We start from the raw sequence: 22,558 nt of genomic DNA on the forward strand, positions 1-22,558 counted from the left end.
CCTAGCCGGGGTGCAAGGCCACTTGATTGCTCTGGAAAGAGAACCTGCTTCAGCCATCTTAGAGGTGGGAGTAGACATAGGAGGTGGTTGTTTATGGAAAGAATTTACCTAGAATTTACCCAGAGCTGGAGAACTTCTCATTAAATAATAAAAAGATTATAAACAACTGCATAAATCCTATTTCAGAAAAAAATAATGGCTAAAAATAAATCCTACTATTTTATTTTATTTGTGCAAATTTCCATTAGCACAGAAATATATCCTTTGGGACGAAAGTCAAAAAAATTCAATAGTATAATTTATCAGGCCAAAACAACGTTTACATAACAGGCCATCTAGTCTCTAAATTTGCCTTGAGCTATAGGAATTTACTTCAATCAGCTTCTACAGGCAACTGCATGCATTCCCTACCATGATTATTACAGTTCCTTCAGAGAACTGCTTACATTAATGGTCTTTAGAGGCCAAGACTGCTGTTGTCATTTCCATTGCTTATTTCTGGGACAATATATTCACATGCCCCAATAAGAGTCCAAAATTAAATGATCTACAAACAGTTTTACCCACGCATATGCTACAGAAGCAAACAGATGTTGTATTACCTTGACTGGTGTAAGAAATATCATGATTTTTAAAAACTAAAATAAGTCATAATGGGATCCCTGGGTGGCTCACCGGTTTAGAGCCCGCCTTCAGCCCAGGGCCTGATCCTGGAGACCCAGGATCAAGTCCCATATCGGGCTTCCTGCATGGAGCCTGCTTCTTCCTCTGCCTGTGTCCCTGCCTCTCTCTCTGTATCTCTCATGAATAAATAAATAAAATCTTAAAAAAAATAAAATAATAAAATAAAATAAGTCATAATGTGAAAAATCAGATGCTTATATATCTTTCATAATGAAAGACCTTAAAAAGTTGGAAATTGGACCTCCACCTAGATTTTCCTCAGAGACGTAAGGTAATCAAACCAGACAGGACACACTGGATCTAGTTATATACAATGACACAACTGAAAAAGAGATGCTCATGTTGCATTCTCCAAAAGTGTCACTGGATAATATGAAAAAATAAGTTTCAACTTTACTACATTTCAGCTATGTCCTTTTCTTAGGTCAGTCAACAGTGGATTTTTCTATTTCAAAGTCTTACAAACTGATAAAAGAATTATGTTTACAAATTGTGTCACTTGCTTATTCACACAAGTTACCTACTAGTTCAGAAATAAACCAACAGACCAACAAAGGAAGACTTACTGTGCAGCCAGGCTGCTTGGGGATAACTGCCCACCTTCCTCGTGCCACACATGCGTCACATTATCAGAGCCACCTGCAGAAATGACATTTATATAATTAAGCAGTAAACATATTTGCTTCAAGGATTTATTTTTCATAGCAAAAATGATCACAGGTAAATAAATGGGAAGAAAATGCAGAAAAATCTGCAGAATTCTTCTCCAAAAGATTTTACAAAGGATAGCTATGCTCTTTTTGTTTTCGAAACAGTGAGGATATTTATAAATAATAGATGCCTGCTAATCAGAATAACCCCAATGGTCAAGCACATGCATTTCTGTAAGAAATTCTTTCTCTGTCAAAACGTTATTTTCTCCTAAGACCTGTATGCATAGATGACTCTTGAATACTATAATGCAGACTGCCTACCACGTGATTTGTTAACCAAATGAGGCCCAGTTTCAGTCTTACAGGTCACTGGATTTTTTTGCCTTCAGTTGTCAAGAATGTAGCCTTAGGAAACATCTGCTATCACTAATCTATATTTTCCATCTTTCAAAAAGCAGCCACTGATTTCAACTGAATGCAGCTGTGAATGCAAATTGGCTCATATTAACAGAACTGTTCTGAGTGGTCTCAAATAATATGAAGGTTCAAAGTGTGGAAAGCTTCGCTAACTAATGGAAACCATATGGGAAGGTCTAATTCAACACTGTGGATTGCCCCTAGAAGTTAAATAGGTTGCTGATTCAGCTTGCCACATAACATTGTATCGTAAAAGAATAAGTGTGCAACAGTATTCACATGAAAAATTGAACATGAGAGTACTTTTAATGGCTACTGCATAAATAAAAATCATAAATCCGAAGCTTTCATTCAGCCCCTTTAGGGAAATGGAATCAATTTTTGCAGTCTTCTCTTGAGACACTACTTATTCCTTATAATCCAATATCTTTCAGTGCTGATATTTTTAACACTGGTCTAATCTCTTTCAGAAGCATATTTTATTACTGGCATTAATTGTTCTCTCATCGTCCCTAGTTAGTGTGTCTTAAAGGCTTTTATAAAGGTCCTATTGCAAAACTATGCAATCATCCATACTTTTCTGGTGCTGATCAATGAGTTTGTTTAAATTAGGATGTGTGTAAAAGAGACTATCACTAAATGAAAGACCTCCTTGTCCACCTCTGTATCAGTGGTGGATGAGTAATGTTTCTGCCATTGCTTGGACTTGGTACAGGGGCTTTTTCAGTCTTCCTGTGCAGCAGAGCAGAGGTTTCCTGTGTTCTGCTCAAGGTGTAGCTGAATGTTATTGCTCTAGCGATAGCAATGCATCAGTGAGGTAAAGAACCAAGAATGAAGATACCCAGAATAAATAAGCTTAATTAATAATGGTAATATCTATTATTTGTTGGCATGCATATATAGAAGAATTAAGGATAGAGCTCTGTTGGGACTTACACATTTGCAAAGTAAAAGTATATAAACAATTTTTCCAAGATCGAATCTTGCTCACTTTAAATTCTTATGTAATGCTGAGCAAGTTTATTGGCATTTGTATGCCAAATGGTTACAGAATTCTCTTCCTCATTAAACTATTTGGACGAGTAACTAATAGAAATTAGCTTTGTATATATCAATGATAGACTTGACCCTGACGTTGAGTAGGGACTCTTCCCTCTGGCCACTATTCCCTCTAGACTATAAAATATCTTGGAAGAAATAATGTACTAAATAGGCTTTAGTGAAATACAAACTTTTACAGAGCTTTGAAACAGTAAGACTTTACTTGTTTTTTTATTTGTAGGGCTAGGCATATTTTAAAAACGTACCCATAGATGTAGAAAGAAATCTAGTGCACAAATAATCTCTTTTCATCAGTAAGGATGGCTTTCCATTTAAAGAAGTAATTTCATATAATTTACTACTTTGCAAAAGAGCAAACTTTAATGAGTCACAAAGATATCCCTGTTCTCAAAACTCAGTGTTTATAAATGGAAATGCTAAAGCATATTAACTGTGAGGCAGGGATCTTCACTAGGGCAGAGCTGAGAATTAGATCCCTAAGACAGGAATTGAGGAGACAATCTTCTTCCTGTATATTAGAATCTTCATATTGTCATGGCTCTGAGTAGTCTCCTAAAGAAACCTTACAGTGTGTTGAATAACAGATGGACAGGAGATGGGAAAGGTTTGTAGGAATCAGAGTGCAGAGAGGAATGGAGGGGATGGTTGTTGAAAAACTTTATTTATTTATTTATTTATTTATTTATTTATTTATTTATTTATGATAGTCACAGAGAGAGAGAGAGAGAGAGGCAGAGACATAGGCAGAGGGAGCAGCAGGCTCCATGCAGGGAGCCCGACGTGGGATTTGATCCCAGGTTTCCAGGATCACGCCCTGGGCCAAAGGCAGGCGTTAAACCGCTGAGCCACCCAGGGTTCCCTGGTTGTTGAAAAACTTATGTTGGAAGGAATCTGTCATGATGAGTCAAACTCTACAATGGCTAGAAGTGGGAGCCATTTTGAGGTCTGATGATGGCAGGTACTTGCATGACCACATGAAATATCTTGGAATCAAGTGCGTATATGTCCCAGAAAGTAAATGTGAGTAAGGCCATTTGGCAAAGAGTTAAAGCAATTGGCTTTGTGGACAGACAGATCGAGGTTATCTAATCTCATTTTGGTCACTTGCAGGGTAGGTAACATAGGCAAAGTGCCCAGCCTCCTTATGCCTCAGTTTCTTTGTCTGTAAAAATAGAAGAATAATTCTATCTCATAGACTTATTTTCATGAAGAAAGTGATTTACGATAGTAAAGCACTTAGCATTGATACAAAGAGTACTAACTCTTATCTTTCTTCTTTGAAAGAGTGGTACAAAACATTCAAGGCTATCTGAACCGTGTCATCCATTAGAGAGAGCCCAAGCAACTTTGCTGTGAGACAATACCCAACTCCAGCTTAACTGAGTACAAAGCCAAAGGAGAAGTGTGCCGGTTTCACAAATACTCCAAAAAGCCATGAAGACTAAGCACCAGGTGGCCTAGGCAACATAGAGGTGTCTGTACTTGGGGCTAGAGGCCCTTGCACTGTTGAACTAGGGCCACCGGTTCAGCCTTCAATGACAAGTTTTAGTTCTCTGAAGAACTCCCAGGAATAACTAGAAGAATTTTTCAAAGACCACAAAATTTCCACTCAAGCAGGTAGGGATTTGGGGCTAATGTTTTCCAAGAATTGACTTTAAAGACTTTAATTGACTTTTATTAATCTTCAGACCAAAGAAGTCGCAAGTGCAGGAAATTAAAAACACAAACAAATGTAAGCGGCTCTAATTTTATAAATAACATATTTCTTTGATTGTATTTCCTGGTCAACCTGACCACCCAAAACATGTTTTAATACATGTAAAATCATTAGCATGTTCATAGACCTGAGACAGGACCATTCTTAAATATTGAAAACTGAGCTGTACTGTTCGCCAGGAAAAGTGTTTTGATGCTTCAGTTAATTAGAAGTGGTGCTTACTTCTTTGGCTTCTAAGTAGACCACTGATGAGCTTTTTTGTCCTTTGTAAGATTTTTTTTTTAACTTTATCCCTTAACTTATATAATTACAAGGTGTGAGTCTGAAGATGAAAAGAAAAAGAATGGTAAGAAGAAACTCAAAGTTCTCAAGTCTTCAAAATGCAAATAAAAAAATACAGAGGAAATAATTAGTGTTTGTTAGTGTACAGTCTGGTTTTCTGGCCAGGACTTTTTTTTTTTTTTAAAGAACAAGCATTTTTTTCCCAATGTTTGTCAAGACCATTAAATTTAACAACAATCAATCTTGCAAACTAGTCATTAATTCTGTAATTATATATACAAAAAAAAATGCTCTAGCCTCACAGAAATTGGTTTCCAATGGTATGTTAGATCGTCCAAGGAGAATTCTGCAAAGCCTATCCAAACTTGCTATCCATAGGAAAACTAACAGTTTAATGAGCAATAGTATAATGAACAATCAGCTTGTGACCTGATGCTCTCAGGATACTTAATTTGTAATCCAAAGGTAAAATCTACATATTTGAAAACTAACAAACTCAGCCAACCAAGTACCAAACATTTTACTTGGTACCTGAGAGTAGAGATTGATTCCTTACAACCCTAAATCTTTGTTTATATGTGCCTGTGTGTATGTATCTGTGTATTTCCATGCATGTGGTATATAATGCTATTTTACATATGCAAAGATGACATTATATGACTCACTAGAAACATGTCTTGTCTTACTGGGAATGACAGTCTATTACACAGATGTTCATCATATATTTTCAAGATGTCTGGTTAAGGGATATATATATATATGTGTGTGTGTGTGTATAATTTATTTATTTATTCATGAGAGACAGAGAGAGAGAGAGAGAGAGAGAGAGAGGCAGAGACACAGGCAGAGGGAGAAGCAGGCTGTCTGTGGGGAGCCCAATGTGGGACTCGATCCCGGGACTCCAGGATCACACCCTGGGCCGAAGGCAGGCACTAAACTGCCAAGCCACCCAGATGTCCCGATATATATTTTTACCAATGAAAGATTCATCTCGAATAAAAAGTCAAAATTTGGAAATGAGGGTAAAAATACCACAATTCAGTGTAGGCTTTTATTTGAAAAAGTGGTAGAAATCTATTTGTTGAGGCTTGGTCCTGATTATTTATTTTCTATATCAAGTATAAACACAGCTTTACAAACTAAGAGAGATAATTTTCACCTAAATATAAAAATTCTCAAAAGTCACAGCCTCTTTTTTGGCCATTTCTCCCTTTCTTTGATTAGCTAGAGATCCAGATTTCATTGAGGCATATTTGGCTACCTAAGAATAATATCATCTATAAATGATTACTTCGGTTGCACTCTGTTTTATATTTCCAACAGGCTTCACATCATGATCATAACAGAATAGAGTAAGCTGGAACTATAATACCTCGAGCTGGGGAGTCCAGAGTGTACAGCAGATGTTTAACAGATTTATGGAGTGTTTTGAAACCTTCGTTAGTTGTGACATGTGGATAAACCTTCTGCACGACCAGCAGCGCACTAGAGAGTCAAAAAACAATTAAACCAGATCACATTTCAGGGTTTGCAGACAGAAACAAAAGGTTAATTCAAGGAGAAAATGGCTACAGTATAGAAAATTATTTTTATAGCATAAGAGACAAGATGCTGCTTTTGTCGTTTAATTACTTGTCTGTTCATGCACAAAATCCCCCCAAAATGTTCTTGAACCAGACAGAGCACATTACGTTTCCCGGATTCTAAAGACTGGGGAATTCAACAGCCTAAAAGTGAGGGAGTAAAGTTCACATCAAGTGTTTCTGTTAAGACTTACAAGTAGGTGGTTAGGAAAAGCAAGGTCCAATGAAAGGATGCCTTTTTTCTCTTTTTAAAGGAAAAATTAAATACTGGAAAATATTTTCATTAAAAATCAAACCCAGAAAAGGGACCCCACTTCAGGAATAATAATTACTTAAGCATTTGATAAAATTTATCTTTTGCTAAACAAATGGTAATATTTTTGAAAAAGAAATGGAGCTTGCCCTAATTAAAGACTGCATTCTATCCTCTAAGTGTCCCGTAGGCACTGCTCCAAGGGTAGCTCAAAATTAATATCCAGACTAACTGGCACTATCTTCCTAGAATTTTTATGTTACAAATGAGATGGGCAGTCTGCACTGGGGAAGGCCAATCAGCAAATTCACTTACACTTGAGTTCATTCCATACTTTCAAAAAAGCAATTTGTTTCTTAAGAAATGTCTTTTTAATTCCCTTATTGTCATTAGTACATTAAAAAAAGTTGTCATTGTATGTCTGAATTTCCCAAATACTCTGATTTATATCAATAATCAAGGACAGTGTGTTAATTTACATGAGTAGTAACTAGAACAATAGGCTTTGTTAACACTCTGCCATTTTAGGGCTAAATGTACAAATGAGCTAATAGTTTTTCCCTATGTACCTTAGTCAACTAAAGGCTCACTCCAGCAATAGATTTAGTATGTGCACATATTTTCATGGTTTTCTACAGTATTTTTGACATTTTTAATATTTAGATGAAGGTCATTTTAGTTTCAGCTCCTTAGCTATGAATAAAAGCTGTATTCAGAAAAGTAAATTTTGAGCATCTTCTAGATTCTAGTATAGTATGAGGTACACATATAGATATGTGCATATGTGTAGATACACACATACATATATAATTTTATTTAGTACTCCAATGATTCTGTAAAGTCCACTTTATTTGCCCTGTTTTACAATGGGAAAATTAGAGCTTGAAAAGTTACCTAACGTAAACAAGGTTGCCCAGTATGTATACATGCAGCTGATATTGTCTAATTTCAAAGTTTACACTCTTTCCATTCTAAATCTTGCCTCTGACACTGAAACTTTGACCCAACATTGCTGGGCAAGAGGAAGGCAGAGATTTCCTGCACAGAGCCCATGGGCATTGGTAACTTGTTATTGTGTTTGGCCATAGATGCTTAGCTGTATTTTTTTCATCTGTGCTCTCTCTATATAACAGTGGATACCTCAGGCATTTTTATATTTGCCCAAAGAATCTTCCAGTTCTCAGACTTTGGGTTTTCTAAATCCTGGTGACCGCAGAGACAAGTTAGATGGTCTCAGTGTACAGATTTCTGCCAGCCTTCTCCCAGCTTGGCCCTCTGCCTGACTCACCTGCTCTGTTGTCAAACAGTAACACCTTCAGAGACTGAACCATTGGCAATCTCATTAAAGCTGTCAACATTATTGTTATTAACATCGTTAATTAAATGTCAGTAGACTTAATTTATCTTTTTCTTCCAAAACGTTTAACTTAAAAATAATGACACCTGGCCTTCATCCTCTCTGAAATCCTTTGAACCATTCGTTGATCAAATATTTTTATTTTACTTCACAGACTTTTTCCCACTGCTCTTTATCACATAAAAACAGAAGTTACCCCCCAAAAGTCATAAGTAAAGATAATTTTACAAAAGAGTTTTCATGATTTGTATTTCAGCACAGCTCTCTCATAAATGGTGAAAATCACATACATTTTTTCCATATAGACTTCATGGTTTTTGGGGGGTTGCTCATTTTTGCTAATTTCTGCCATAACATTAACATTATATAATTTAGTTTTGGTGATGGGTTAATAATGATGTATACCTCAAAAAAATAAAAAAGTTTTTGAGGGAAATGACTAAAGTTTTTGTGGGGTTCATTTATCCCTATTACTTGACCAACAAGAGTAAGATAAACCAATGAAACTAATTTCATATACAGTCAATTATGTGAGGAAAGTATGGCTCTTAACTACACTGTCAGTTTAATAACAGTAATAAAGAAGATTTATCTCTAAAAAATGGTTTCAAAGCACTCTCCAATAGAAATATAATGCAAGTCACATATTTAAATTGTATAGTAGTCATCTTAAAAAAGTTAAACAGAGGAAATTAATTTTAATAAAATATTCTATTGAATCCAATATATCCAAAATGTTATTATGTCAATAGCTAATTGATATAAAATTATTAATGAAATAATTTTAAATCTCTTACTATTCTAAGTTTTCAAAACTCAGAATGAATTTTATATTTTTGGAGCATCTCAACTCAGATGCTAAATTTTTATTGAATATTTAAATATTCAGGGGGGTTCAGGGTGACTCAGTCAGTTAAACGTCTGCCACTTGATTTTGGCTCAGGTCATGATCTTAGGGTCCTGGGATTAAAGCACCATGTCAGGCTCCATGCTCAATGGGAAGTCTGCTTGGGAAGTCTTCCCCTCTCCCTTTGCCCCTTTCTCACTCATGTGCACAGTCTCTCTCTCAAAAAAAAAAAAAAAAAAGAGAGAGACGAAGAAAGAAATCTTTAAAAAAAAAAGAAATATTTAATCTGTATTTCCATTTCATTACAATGACAGATGAAAAAGCAAGTTCATATACCAACATTGTTCCGAAGATACTCAAAATGTTAACATTAACTGAATGAAATATCAGTGTTTACAATTTAAATACAGTTAACAATTCAGAATTTTAGTAAAATCCACATGTGGTAGCCCAGGGCTATCATACTAGAAAAGAACAAGTGTATAAATTAGTAATAAAAAGCTAAATTAAATATTGACCACTTAAAAAAAGAGTTGTTTAAAGTCAAATGTCATTCACTTTTTTTTTTTTTCTTAAGGAGGGAAGGGTGGAGGGAGAGAGAGAATCCCAAGCAGGCTCCAGTGTGTGGCCTGATAATCCTAAGATCATGACCTGAGCCAAAATCGAGAGTTGGATGCTTAACTGACTGAGTCATTTACTTTCAAATAATTTGAAGCTATTTCTTTTAGCTATTTCTGTCTTCTTTTTCATTATTATGTAGACGGGTTTACAACATTTGTAATTATTGACAGAAAGTATGCTCTATTGCATAAAGCTATAATACACAACAATTTTATTTAAAATTTTAAGACAGTTAAAATAGCCACAGTGCATTCCCATAATTTACTTCACTAAAATAATGCCTAAAGTATTTTATTTACTTATTTGTTTTTAAATCTAAAGTATTTTTTGGATCTCCTATCTTATATGGAATATTATTTGGTGGGATTTTTGTTTTTTGTTTCTTAGCCAAATTTCATTGAGGTATAATTCACATGCAATAATATGCACTTATTTTAGGTGATAATTCAGTGAGTTTTAACAAATATGTATACTGATACAGCCATTACGCTAGTAAGACATAAAAGCATGTCGATAATCCCCAGAAAGTTTTCTCATGCTCCCCCAAGAGATGTCCTGGGACCCACTCATCTAATTTCTAATGCAATAAACTTATTTTAGCAATTTTAGAACATCATATAAATGGAATAATATAATACCTATACATCCTGTAGGTGTTCTTTTTTTTTGGGGGGGGGGGGACTGGATTCTTTTGCCAGCATAATATTCATATTTATTTACATTATTGTGTGATTCAGTAATCTGTTTTTCTTGTTGAGTAGAATTATAAATGAACTATAATTCTTTTATAATTCTATTTATGGATATTTGGCTTTTTCCTCCAATTTTTAGCTATTATGAATAAATCTGCTGTAAACATAGCATATAAGTCTTCATGTGGGCATATGTTTTTTATTTTATTGGGTAAATATCCAAGAATAGAATTCATATGGGCCTACTGTTAACTTCATTAGAAGCTATCACACTGTATTCCAAAGAGTTCTATCTGTTCTACATTTTTGCCAACAATTGGGCTTGTCCATCTTTTAAAATTTTATACATTCTAGTGTGAGTGTGTAGTGATGTCTTAATGTGGTCTGATTGTTACTTTGACTCTTTTTATTGCTACACTATGTGATTCAAATGATTCTCTTTCTCTTTTAATTGATTTATCCATTTGCTTGTTAAAACAGAATACAAATAAGAGCAAGGGGATGAAGTGTCAAAATTCTGGGTGAGTGAAAATCACCCCAACTGCTAAAATGAGGACAAGTCTAGAGAACCAAACTTCTTAAGATCTTGCTCCTTCTGTAATTTAGTTATGATGTGCTACTGTGGAAGGAGCATAGGACTTGGCTTTGGATTCCTCGGCCCTGAGTCCTATCTTTGCCACTTACTAGTTCTAGAACTTTGGCTAGGTCATTTGAAAAGCTTTGTTTCCTCTTCTACAAAATGGAGATATCAGTTGTCTCAATCTGATAGCATTGTTGTGGAATCAAAAGAGATTAATGCACCAACATAAGGTCTTATTATAAGGTCTTTGGAAGCTCTTGGAAGCTTTCCAAAGAAGATGAGAACACTCTCTTCTGGTACTTCAGACATTAGAGATGGAATACGTTGTGTTCTTAGTGGCATATTAGAGAGGCAGCCTGGATTCTGGAGTTAGAAAACTCAGGATTAAATCTTCCTTGCTGTATAATCATCAAATATTTCATTTTCTTGACCCTTTGTCACATCATTTACAAAATAAACACTAGTTTAGTTGTAGTGTTTAATGTGGTATATATAAAGGACTCAGTAAAGTGTCTGGTATAAAACAGACACACAATAACTGATAGTTGTTGATGTAGTGTTGTTGTTGTCTTCAATGTGCATTTCTAAATCAGCTACACAGGAGTCAAAGTCAAACTAAGTACGATTCCATTAAATTCGAAACGCTAGTCTGAACTCTTTTATAAGGAAAGTAGCCTTAAAGGGGTTTCTTCTGCAAAAATAATTTCAGATCTTTGTGCCAAACAAAGCCAAACTAGTATGCAAGTTTTGAAATCATTTATTTATAGGTTGGCTGCACGTGTTGGAAGCCAACCCCACTGAGGTGACTCAATTCAAAACTCCAACCAACAGGTTATTTTACATTGGATGGTATCAACTAAAACCCAGTGGGACAGTTTATTCTTGGGCAGTTTAAATGCTAAATGCACAGAGTGCTGGTTGCCCCTGAATGAGCCTGAGCCAATGTTCTAATTGACTATTGGTCCTTTTATACACCTCTTTCTCAAAAGGTCTGCAATAACAACTGATAATAGATCCTTCTGGGGGGCTTGGGGGGGGCCTGTGGTTGAGCATCTGCCTTTGGCTCAGGTCATGATCCTGGGGTCCTGAGATCGAGTCCCATATCAGGCTCCCCACAGGGAGCCTGCTTCTCCCTCTGCCTATGTCTCTGCCTCTGTGTCTCTCAAGAATAAATAAATAAAAAGATCTTTAAAAAAAAAGATCCCTCCCTCACTTCCTCACATACTCTTGGATAGCCCTGATGACTGTAGTGTGTGTTTTGCCTTTGCTTAACCAATGCCCTCATCTTCATTGCTAAATTTGCAATAAAGCATGAAGGATTATTTGCCCCATGTTTAAATTACTTACCTAGCAGTGATCCTCACAGGTAACATTAAAAAAAAATTTCTTTGTTCCACTTGATTCTTGTATTTTCTTACCTGTTTGCATTTCGAAGAACATCAAGTAGATTGCTTAGTGTTGTGTCATTCTGGAACACATTTGGAAAACTAGAAAGAAGCTGCCACACAGCGGTCTGCTCTTGGACTTGTGAGAAGAAGGACAGCACTTTGACCATTTCCTGGAATACTGTCTTCTGGTTGCTGGGATCACTTGATATCTTATAAAATAACAAACAGGGCAAAATGAGAGTTCAGCATTTGTATCATATGACTTACCGTTTTCAAAAGCATTAAAAATTTAGATTTTCACATAATTCTTTCTGATTTCCATATACTTTGAAGTCATTCTTTGCTTGGAAAAATTACAACACTTTTTAATGTCCTTAAACATAATTGGATTTTTTTCTATACCTCCAGAAATTGGCATATTTCAAATTTGGTTATATTTTTAGCTGTATTTATAAGAAAGATTTTAAATTGCATTTTTGAAAATTAAAATTAATTTCTTAAAATGAAATTAGAGTCTGAGAAATGTTTTTGCTTTTCCCTAGGATCTGGTTTAGGAGTTATAGACATATCTTCTCTGTGTCTATTAGCAGACTTTATCTTAATTATTATTTGCGTTCAGAACCCTTACAACTATATATATTTGCTACCATAATTACACATACACACATACTTAGTGGAATAAAATATTTCCAAAGTTCTGTTGCCATACCAGAAACTTTAGTTATAATAAATGATTTACGGTGAGTGAATCTATTTATTAATCACATTTTTATATTATAAGCAAACAAATAACAAAAACTGTGACTTTTGCTCTTGCTCTGGATCATAGGACCCAATGAGTACTTTCAAAGTAAAGTATGTCTTCATTATATTCCCACCCGAAGTAATTTTCTTAATAAACTCATTCTTACTGGTAAAGTCAGGCTTTGTGTTCAGTTGTAATTCAAGTTCTTTCATGCTGAGAATGTGATTTTGAACAATGTATTCTTAACCACACATTCTACCCTACATGACTGCTGAATTTGTTTAGAAAGCATTTTAAGTGCTCTATGTTGAATTGGGGTTATTATAACAGTGTCTCTAATCTGGTTCATTTAGAAAACTCAGATTACTAAAGGTAATTCAAGCATTCTGTACTTAACAAAAACTACAATAAAATTCAGAGAATCAAGAGGAAAGTATCAAAAGTGGATATGTTTCATTTATTCCTGTTTATAAAATTTCAAGAAAATTCTGAGTATTTTTGTGATCTTCATTGTATATGGGGGTTCATTAAATGTAGACTATGGGTACCTTCTTTGCACATCATAATTTAAGAATAGCATATAAAAGTGGTCATTACCGCTTTACAATATAAACTCCTTGACCCCAATATATAATGTTTTGAAGAGAGGGACATATCGTCTCATCAAAAATCAGATTTTTTAAGTAAGTTTGATGTTAATGTGAAAAATTAAAAAGATAACCCATTATTCTAACTTTTTTTTTAAAGATTTTATTTATTTATTCATAGAAACACAGAGAGAGAATGAGAGGCAGAGGCACAGGCAGAGGGAGAAGCAGGCTCCATGCAGAGAGCCTGACGTGGGACTCGATCCAGGATCTCCAGGATCATGCCCTGGTCTGCAGGCGGCACTAAACCACTGAGCCACGGGGGCTGAGAGTTATATGGCTCCAATAGTTTAATTACTACACTATTACAGCCTGAGTAATCTTCCTTAAATAGCTCAGACAAAACAATCTTCATTCACCATAGAGCAAAACCATCTACAAAGATATGTTTATAATATCCATAGTGCAATATTTTCAGTCCAACATTGTAATAATTTCAATCTTGCTTATTTATTTATTTATTTATTTATATTTATTTTTAAATCTTGCACCTTTAAATGCAAAGCAGACATGACTTAGATATTGTGTGTGAACCTCTGTGTGAGGAATCCATGCCAAGCGTGAGCACATATTCCAGTCAGCATTTCCCAGGCCATGTAGGTTATAGACTTACTCTCTGACTCAAGTGGAATCACCTTGTGGATACAAGAATGGAAACAATACATTTCCTTTCATTGTTTAAGATGTCCTGATCAAATTAAAATATTTACACTCACCTGAGAGAATTGGTTGGTTAGTTCATGGAGAGAAGACTCTAAAAAAGTCATATTTGATAGGCAAAATTTGTTAAAAACGTTTTTCCCCAGAGTGGTCCAAGAGAAGGCGTAACGAGTGATATAGTCTGGATAGCTCTCACACAGTTTTCTTCGTATGTCTTCTGAAGTTGAATTTTGCTCTAACAGCTAAAAATACGTGTGAGAAGAGTGAAATAATATGTTAATAAATATAGATATAAAGTTGTCTAGTCTTCAAGGAAACTGACTTACCTTTAGAATAGCTATTTTAAGGCTCCTACATTATAGCTGGTTTTAAAATAACACCAAAATACATTTGGTTTATTTATGAAAAGTTACAAGAGAATGTGTGAATGTGGTAATTCTTGTCATTGTTATGTTTTAAATGATTCATATATGATTTGTTTAATTGATTTCCTGTCTGACCAGAGAAGCTAAATGCATCAGATCTTTTCTGACAAAAATCTTCAGACTTAAAATCTGAGTTTTTTCCTAGGCATTTAAGCAGCAAATTCGATTGTCCTAACTCTTTGTGACACTTCAAGGGAAACTGGCTGCGATCTTTGGAAGACTTCCAGAGAGGAGGAGCTTTGGCTTCCAAAACCCACAGTAGTTTTTTTTTTTAGAGAGTGGACCAACATGGATTATGTTTCATCTGCAAAGCAAATACTTCATTTAGGAATTATACTTATGAAGAGAAAAGGAAAATATATATAAAAACACATAAAAGTATATAATTTACAATAGCAATGATTGGAAAGTGTTTCTGTGATGGAATCGTAAGTCTTTCATATATTTCACAGTACAGACCAGTCATAGACACAGCACTAATTTCAGGTATAATAGTGATCACATTCATTATTTTAAGTTGTTTAGGTATTTACAGAGCCAATTATATTTATTTATAATGTTGAATGGGTCCTTTCTAACAATTAATTCTTAGAACCCCATGAGTGAGGGCCAATTAACTTTATCTTCCCCTTTAAGATTATGTCACAAAAGCTACACTCTGCCTTCCAGTGACGCAGCTTCTAAGTGAATGGAATAAGACAGGATCCACTAATTCTAGGATATACTAGAAGTGCCAAGTCTTCTAGTCATTCATCCATATCTCTTTCTTAACATTACACATAAACTCACTCCAAAATGATTTCTCTACTCATTTTTGCAAAGGTTGCAAAAAAGCAGCAAAGAGAAAGAAAGGAATCAGAGAGATTGAGAGAGATTGCTGACACAGGCATCAATATGTCATCCTAATTTTTACATCCCTTCTCTGCTGCAACTACTCTAAAAATATGTATCTATACATAGAAAATTCATTTTTGACTTATCTCCACTGGATATATGACTCTGTGCTGCCTCACAAGATTCTGAAATTTCATTCCGTGTGAGAAAGAGAATGTGGGAGTTTCAATACAATGAAGTGTATCTTTGAGAATAGTGTTGTTATCCTAGATATTAAAGAATTTAACTGATCCAGGGAAGACTGTTTGCTTCTAAAAACTAATATGGAAGAAATGGAATGGAATAAAATAACTTTCTCCCCATTTACATTGCTGGCCTGATTTAGGGAGCCTTTAAATTGGAATTAACTGAGCATACTGGGGGCTTCTTATGCCAAATAGGGAGCTTTAGGTATCTCAAATATTATTCTCGTTGGAACTGGACTTTCAACGTCTAGACTAAACTGAACAGGAAAGTCTTATATTTCAGCCCACACTGACAGAACTGCCTTGATGCTTAAAAATGGCTTTGCTGGAATCCCTACCCTATTTGCATGGTCCTTTGGCTTATTTACATAAACCAGTTTATGAAGATGCCTCACACAGAATGTTAATTCAAAGGTAACTAACAGAGACATATTAAGTAGCAGAGGTTATGATCACTGAAGAATGAATAAAAGTCAAAGCTATGTCCTATATCCTATGTTCCATCCAGATGGAAGAAGTGTCTACTACACAAAACATGGATTGCGTATGTGTGCACGTGTGTATGACCGAGAGAGACAGTGAGCAAGAGAGACAGAAGTCCATTAGCAACTATTGAAAAAAATGATCTCTTTAATTTCTGAAGAGCACATAGAGCAGGGGCCAGCCAAATAAAAGTAGGAGTCTGGCTGGATGAAAGACAGTAAGGAAAAGTCAGGATTGTGGTCAACAGAAGAGTACCCGTTCTGCCTAAAGGCATTCAAATTCAATTACCTAAGATCCCTACACACACACACACACACACACACACACACACACACACACACACACATTTAGCTCACAGGCTGCCAGTTTATGCCTCTGATAGAAATTATTTTTTTGCCAGTTGGAATCTTAAAATAAGAAGGATCCATTGGCAAGCTCTCCAAACTATGCTAAAGAAAAGAATTTTACTACTTTAGGGAGGTATTTTCCATAGCTCCAAATTTTCCAAAGGCATTATCAGTATGGATGAGGCAGCAAATTTCATATTAGAGCTTCATTTGCTGTCATGTACCTTTTTTCCCTTCCCTGTTTCAGAAAATTAGAAGATCATATATAATGTGACTCTATCTCTTACTAAAGGATAATCTTAACTTTGATTAAGGCACTTAACAGGGAAATAAAATGTCCAAGACCTTAAAAAGAATTCAGAATGTTGGAGAATTAAGCTTTTTTTATGGAAAGGTTCCTGAGAAAAGAATCTCCCTGAGACATTACTCCAAATGGGAGGGGGTCCCAAATATCTTCCTATTTGGGAGATCCTTTTATTAAGCTAAGAAGCATTTGTTCAACTGCTATTTATTATCAGCCCATTATAAAACTGAGTGAAATTACCTTTTCCAAACCAAGGATCCGGGCAAGGACTTGACTACTATTGAAAGTATCTGTTCCAGTGCTTTTCAAAACAGAACTTGGACTGGGAAATACTGTGGCTGTAATAGAAGAAAGAACAGATTAACATTCTAAACAAATACACAAAAATGGGCAGATTCGCATAAGAATCCATAAATATCACTTGTGCCCTTACATACCCCACAGCAAAAATGTGCTCAAATATGCAACTTCCATGAAAGTTTTGTACTGGCAAAATGGCAAATTCCATTATTATTTCTTTTCACATAAAATTGTGATGGTTTTGGTCTGCTCTTGGGTTTCTTCCAATCATTTTAGATGTCATTTGCTTTCATTCCAGTTTATGTCATTAAACTTCATCACCAATATTATTGCCTAATAAAGTGAATCATTTCTGTGCAGGCTTAGAGGATTTAAGGTGCCTCTACAAGCTCCACAGATCCATCATATCTAACATCTGTTCAAAGGATCTGCCAATGCACATCTGGTGATAATGGTTTTCTTTTTAATTATTCAATTGGGAGGCTGAAATCTGCTTAGGATCATAAATTCTTTCCTCCCCAAAGTGTTTTCTGAAAGATATTTCAGATCAAATAAATGGGATGAAGCAATTAGTCCAAACTACAATATACTCTAATTAAGTAATTCTCAAAGTAGCCTCATCTAGTACTATTTATGATGTGGTAGGGTATTGTGGTTAGGAGTATTAGCTAGAAGATTATGTTCATACCTATAGCATGGATGTTCATTAGGCCAGTATGTTACCTTTAATAAGTTTTGGACACACATACTTTGTTATCCTCACAGCAAAGAATCTTAGTATTCAAAGATAGAGTGATCTATTATCATGGTGGCCTAAGTTTTGTTATAATGCCCGTGGGGCTGAAGAATTTACCAACTGATTCCTCTGGATCAAGGTGATACATTTGTGAGATGAGTGGCCAGGGTAAAAACATAATCTGTGGCTACTGAGCAAAGACAGAGCTTACTAGATCACAACACCATGATCTTATTTCTACTGTGCTTTAAGCTACTCAGCCAAATACCCTCAGATCATTCACAACAGAACATTAACTCCTCAGAACCACTCACTACTATATTCCTACTACATTAACACAGGACCTTTGTCATTTGGTCCATCAACCTGTATTGGAATGTTATTTAATGTCATAGTTTTTTGTTTTTATTTGCGTATAGTTCACATACAGTGTTACGTTAGTTTTAGGGGTACAACATAGTGATTCAACCTCCCTATATGTTATGCTATGCTCACAAGTGCAGCTATCATCTATCACCATATAATACTATGACAACATCATCGACTATATTCCGTATTCCCTATTCTGTGCCCTTTACTGCTGTGACTTATTTATTCTGTAAGTGGAGTCTTGTATCTCCCATGCCCCTTCACCTATATTGTCTGTCCCTCCTCCACTATTTCCTTCCCTCTGACAACCATCAATTTGTTCTCTGTATTTATAGGCCTGATTCTTCTTGTTTGTTTATTCATTTGTTTTGTTTTTTTAGATTCCATTTATGAATGAACTCATATGGTATTTATCTCTCTCAGTCTGGCTTATTTTACTTCGCATAATACCCTCTAGGTCTGTCCTGTTGTTGCAAATGGCAAGATCTCATCCTTTTTTATGGTGGCATAATATTCCAGTGTGTGTATGTGTGTGTGTGTGTGTGTGTGTGTGTGTGTGTACACCACATCAACTTTATCCTATTTTACCTATCAATGAACACTTATGCTGCCCCATGTCTTGGGTATTGTAAATAAAGCTGCAGTAAACAAAGGGTGCATATATCTTTTCAAATTAGTATTTCATTTTATTTGAGTAAATACCCAGTAGTAGAATTATTGGATCATGCGGTATTTCTATTTTTCGTTTCTTGAGGAAACTCCATACTGTTTTCCACAGTGGCTGTACCAACTTACACAATGTTATAGAATCTTATATATTCCATGGCATTTTTAACAGTACTTCTTTTTTTTATTTCAGAGCACCAATCACATTACAAACATACAGGAATCTTCGTTTTGTTCACTAATATATCCCCCAGAGATACGACTGAGCTTACATGATAGCAGGCACCTAATAAATATTTGTCAAATGAATGTAAAACAGTCCTGCTTTTTAGTTTATTTCCAATTTACAGCTTCTTATGGGTGTCTCATGACCATCGGTGTCAGAATTACTTGGTGTAAGGCTCATGCAGCTCAGCTGGAAGGTTTTCTGCACTCTCAAGTGTGAGGGTCCCTGGTGTAGCTATAAAGGAAGCACACAGTCCCATTTAAAGACTATGATACTGAGCGCTGAGAGAGAGGAGTAAGGATATAGTGGAAAGAGTCCTGGCTTGGCTGTTACTCTAGAACCCGGTCTGCTGGATAAGCATGGACAGGGCACGTAACTTTGTTGGGCCTCGTTTGGACAAATATCTGAGATTTCTTTTTTTCTTTTTTTTTTTTTAAGATTTTATTTATTTATTCATGAGAGACATGGAGACAGAGAGAGAGAGGCAGAGACACAGGCAGAGGGAGAAGCAGGCTCCATGCAGGGAGCCCGACGTGGTACTCGATCCCGGGTCTCCAGGATCACACCCCGGGCTGAAGGTGGCGCTAAACCGCTAAGCCACAGGGGCTGCCCGATCTCTGAGATTTCAATCCAATAACTTTTTTTTTCTTTTTCAAACTTGAAGTATGATTAACAGACAGTATTACATGAGTTTCCGTATACAGTACGGTGATTCCACAATCTGTACATTCCTCGTGCTCATCAACATGAGTGATCCTCTTTGTCTATTTCATCCCTCCTGCCCTACTTACCTCCCTTCTGGCGACCACCAGTTTGTTCTCTGGATTTAAGGACCTGTTTTTTAGTTTTGTTTTTTTTTCTGCATTTGTTCATTTGTTGTGTTTCTTAAATTCCACATAGAAGAGAAATCATATGGTATTTGTCTTTCTCTGATTGATTTCACTTAATGTTAAACCCGTTAGGTTCATCCATGTTGTTGCAAATAGTAGTTTTTATTTTTTTATTTCTTATTTTTAATTTTTTTATTCTCCACAGTTTATTTTTTAAAAAATTTTAATAATAAATTTATTTTTTATTGGTGTTCAATTTGCCAACATACAGAATAACACCCAGTGCTCATGCCGTCAAGCGCCCACCTCAGTACCCGCCACCCAGTCACCCCCGCCCCCCGCCCTCCTCCCCTTCCACCACCCCTAGTTCATTTCCCAGAGTTAGGAGTCTTCCATGTTCTGTCTCCCTTTCTGATATTTCCCACTTATTTTTTCTCCTTTCCCCTTTATTCCCTTTCACTATTATTTATATTCCCCAAATGAATGAGACCATATAATGTTTGTCCTTCTCTGACTGACTTATTTCACTCAGCATAATACTCTCCAGTTCCATCCACGTCGAAGCAAATGGTGGGTGTTTGTCGTTTCTAATGGCTGAGTAATATGCAAATGGTAATTTTTTATTACTGGGCTTTCTAAACCATCCCAACATTATCTAATTGCCGACAACTAGAGTCCCTAGCCAATTCTGGGAAATTGTGCAATTCTCAACATCATCTTTAGTACCATCTAGGCTTTTGCTCCTAGAAAGTATTTTAGTAAGAACTTAATTTCCAATTATTCTCAAGAACTTTGCATAATTACACCACCGCATTCAGGCAACCTTAAGGAACATTTAGATCTCTTGGGAATATTATAAGCATTCCAAAAGTTAAAAGTATAACCCTTTCAAAGATTAGACCTTGCTGGCTGTTCCAAGAGGCCTGCTCTAAACTTGACAGAAGAGAACAGCTTACCTGGTGATGTGTGCTTTCTTTCTGGAACTTTGGTGCTCCAGAGTGATAAATTGCTGTCCTTCTCCAGGTTGGATGACTTTCTCTGAATTCCACTAGTGAAGAAAAAGCAAGAACTCTGTAACTTCACCCACATTAATTTCAGTTAGTTACAGTCATGTATTATGTGGCAGATTCCAGGGCTCTCGAAGGACTTGAAAATTTTTAATCTACTTCCTAGGATTGTAATGGAAGAACTCACCTAACCATACACCAATGAATATATAAAATCTCCTACAAGGTAAATTTTTATTCAGAGAAAATGGTAACTAGATGAGGTTTAAAATAGTTGTTTTTACTTTAATCTTATAAAAAGAAAATTATTTTCAAAAGACATTAGAGCTAAATATTAAAAATAATCATGAGGTGTATATATATATATATTTTTTTTCTTTTGAAAAGATGATGGATCCCAAATAGATAATAGCCCAATAGTGCTTCAGGTCCTAAAACAAAGGTATGTTTATTTGTCAACCTCATTAGGAAAACAAGTTTTATATGTTAAATTATAGCTAGCAAAATCAAATGCTTATAAGACAGATTCAAGGAAGAAAGGAAAAAACATACATTTATTGAGTATCTAGTCTATGCCATGTTCTGTGGCTGTTGTCATTAGGAATGGCACCAGGTGTTCAAAGGAATGTATAATGATGTGAGTAGATCTTTTATTGTACTGAATATATCAGTGTGGTAATAATAGCATTGTGGTGCCAGAAATCTGCATGTCATGATCATGCTGGCTCTTGGAAAAAAAGTTATGAAACCTTTAGTAACCATTTTAAAAATTCACTGCCTGTTTAGTTGATTATCAAAATGGAGATAATCATATTTTCTTGAAAACTTGATATACCTAAAGTGCCTAAAATAAATGTACATATTTCAAGGGTGAAATCAGTCCAGATGCCTGGATGTGAATACTTTTTGGAATTCCTAAAAGCTGGTGAATTTTGTGTAGTTGTTTATTTAAAAAAAAAGCTTACTTAAGATATGTAAGGATGGATATAAAAATATAATAGTGAAAAAGCAAGAAGTTCTACTCACTTCTGTTGTTCAACTTAACTTCCTTTTCAGAAACAAGATCTGAATCATGGTTCCAGGGTACTTTGTAATTTGTAATTGTTTTTTTTTTTTTTTTTTAGTGTGTCCTTTTAGTAAAAATGATAAGAAGAGGTGATATTTGTTTTCATTCCCTAGTGTTTTTCCAATATTCTCTATAAAATGCACTGGTTGCTCCAAAAGTTCTGCATTCTTAATGTATATTTGAATTATTCATGACCATGACTGTATTCCCCTAAATCTTTTTATATTCCTTATGCCGACTATTTGGATGGGAAAACTGCTCAGATAAAAATAAGAACTGACCTGTACATTTTCCCTTCTCTCAACAGAAGTTTTAGAAAGTTTGAGAAAGTCGGTTTCACTTTTCTTTTACTCAATATATATATTTTTTAGTTTAGCCTGAAATACTATAAGGAAGACTACTGAATATCAACACATTTTGAAAATAAAGGGGAAAACTGCCTTTATAAAAATTTTAAGGAATAAGGATAGCACCAAAAACCAAAGGAAGAACAACAAAGATCAACATGAGCAAAGAAGGAGCAAGAGAAAAC

The 22,558-nt window shown here is 35.3% G+C and overlaps 1 protein-coding gene across 2 annotated transcripts in view; it reads right to left on the reverse strand.

Annotated features, from left to right (window-relative positions):
* The window catches only part of ABCA12 (ATP binding cassette subfamily A member 12), a 288,195-nt gene that overhangs the window by 89,556 nt on the left and 176,081 nt on the right, over window positions 1-22,558 (reverse strand). For both annotated transcript variants that reach the window (XM_041736980.1, XM_041736981.1), the window contains 6 exons: window positions 20,910-21,001; window positions 17,067-17,164; window positions 14,245-14,430; window positions 12,167-12,345; window positions 6,188-6,300; window positions 1,251-1,323 (listed from right to left, as the gene is read on the reverse strand). In XM_041736980.1, coding sequence (XP_041592914.1) covers window positions 1,251-1,323; window positions 6,188-6,300; window positions 12,167-12,345; window positions 14,245-14,430; window positions 17,067-17,164; window positions 20,910-21,001 — 741 coding nt within the window. The remainder of the gene's footprint in view (window positions 1-1,250; window positions 1,324-6,187; window positions 6,301-12,166; window positions 12,346-14,244; window positions 14,431-17,066; window positions 17,165-20,909; window positions 21,002-22,558) is intronic.

This window comes from Vulpes lagopus, chromosome 22 (genome assembly GCF_018345385.1).
Source record: "Vulpes lagopus strain Blue_001 chromosome 22, ASM1834538v1, whole genome shotgun sequence".
NCBI lineage: Eukaryota > Metazoa > Chordata > Mammalia > Carnivora > Canidae > Vulpes > Vulpes lagopus.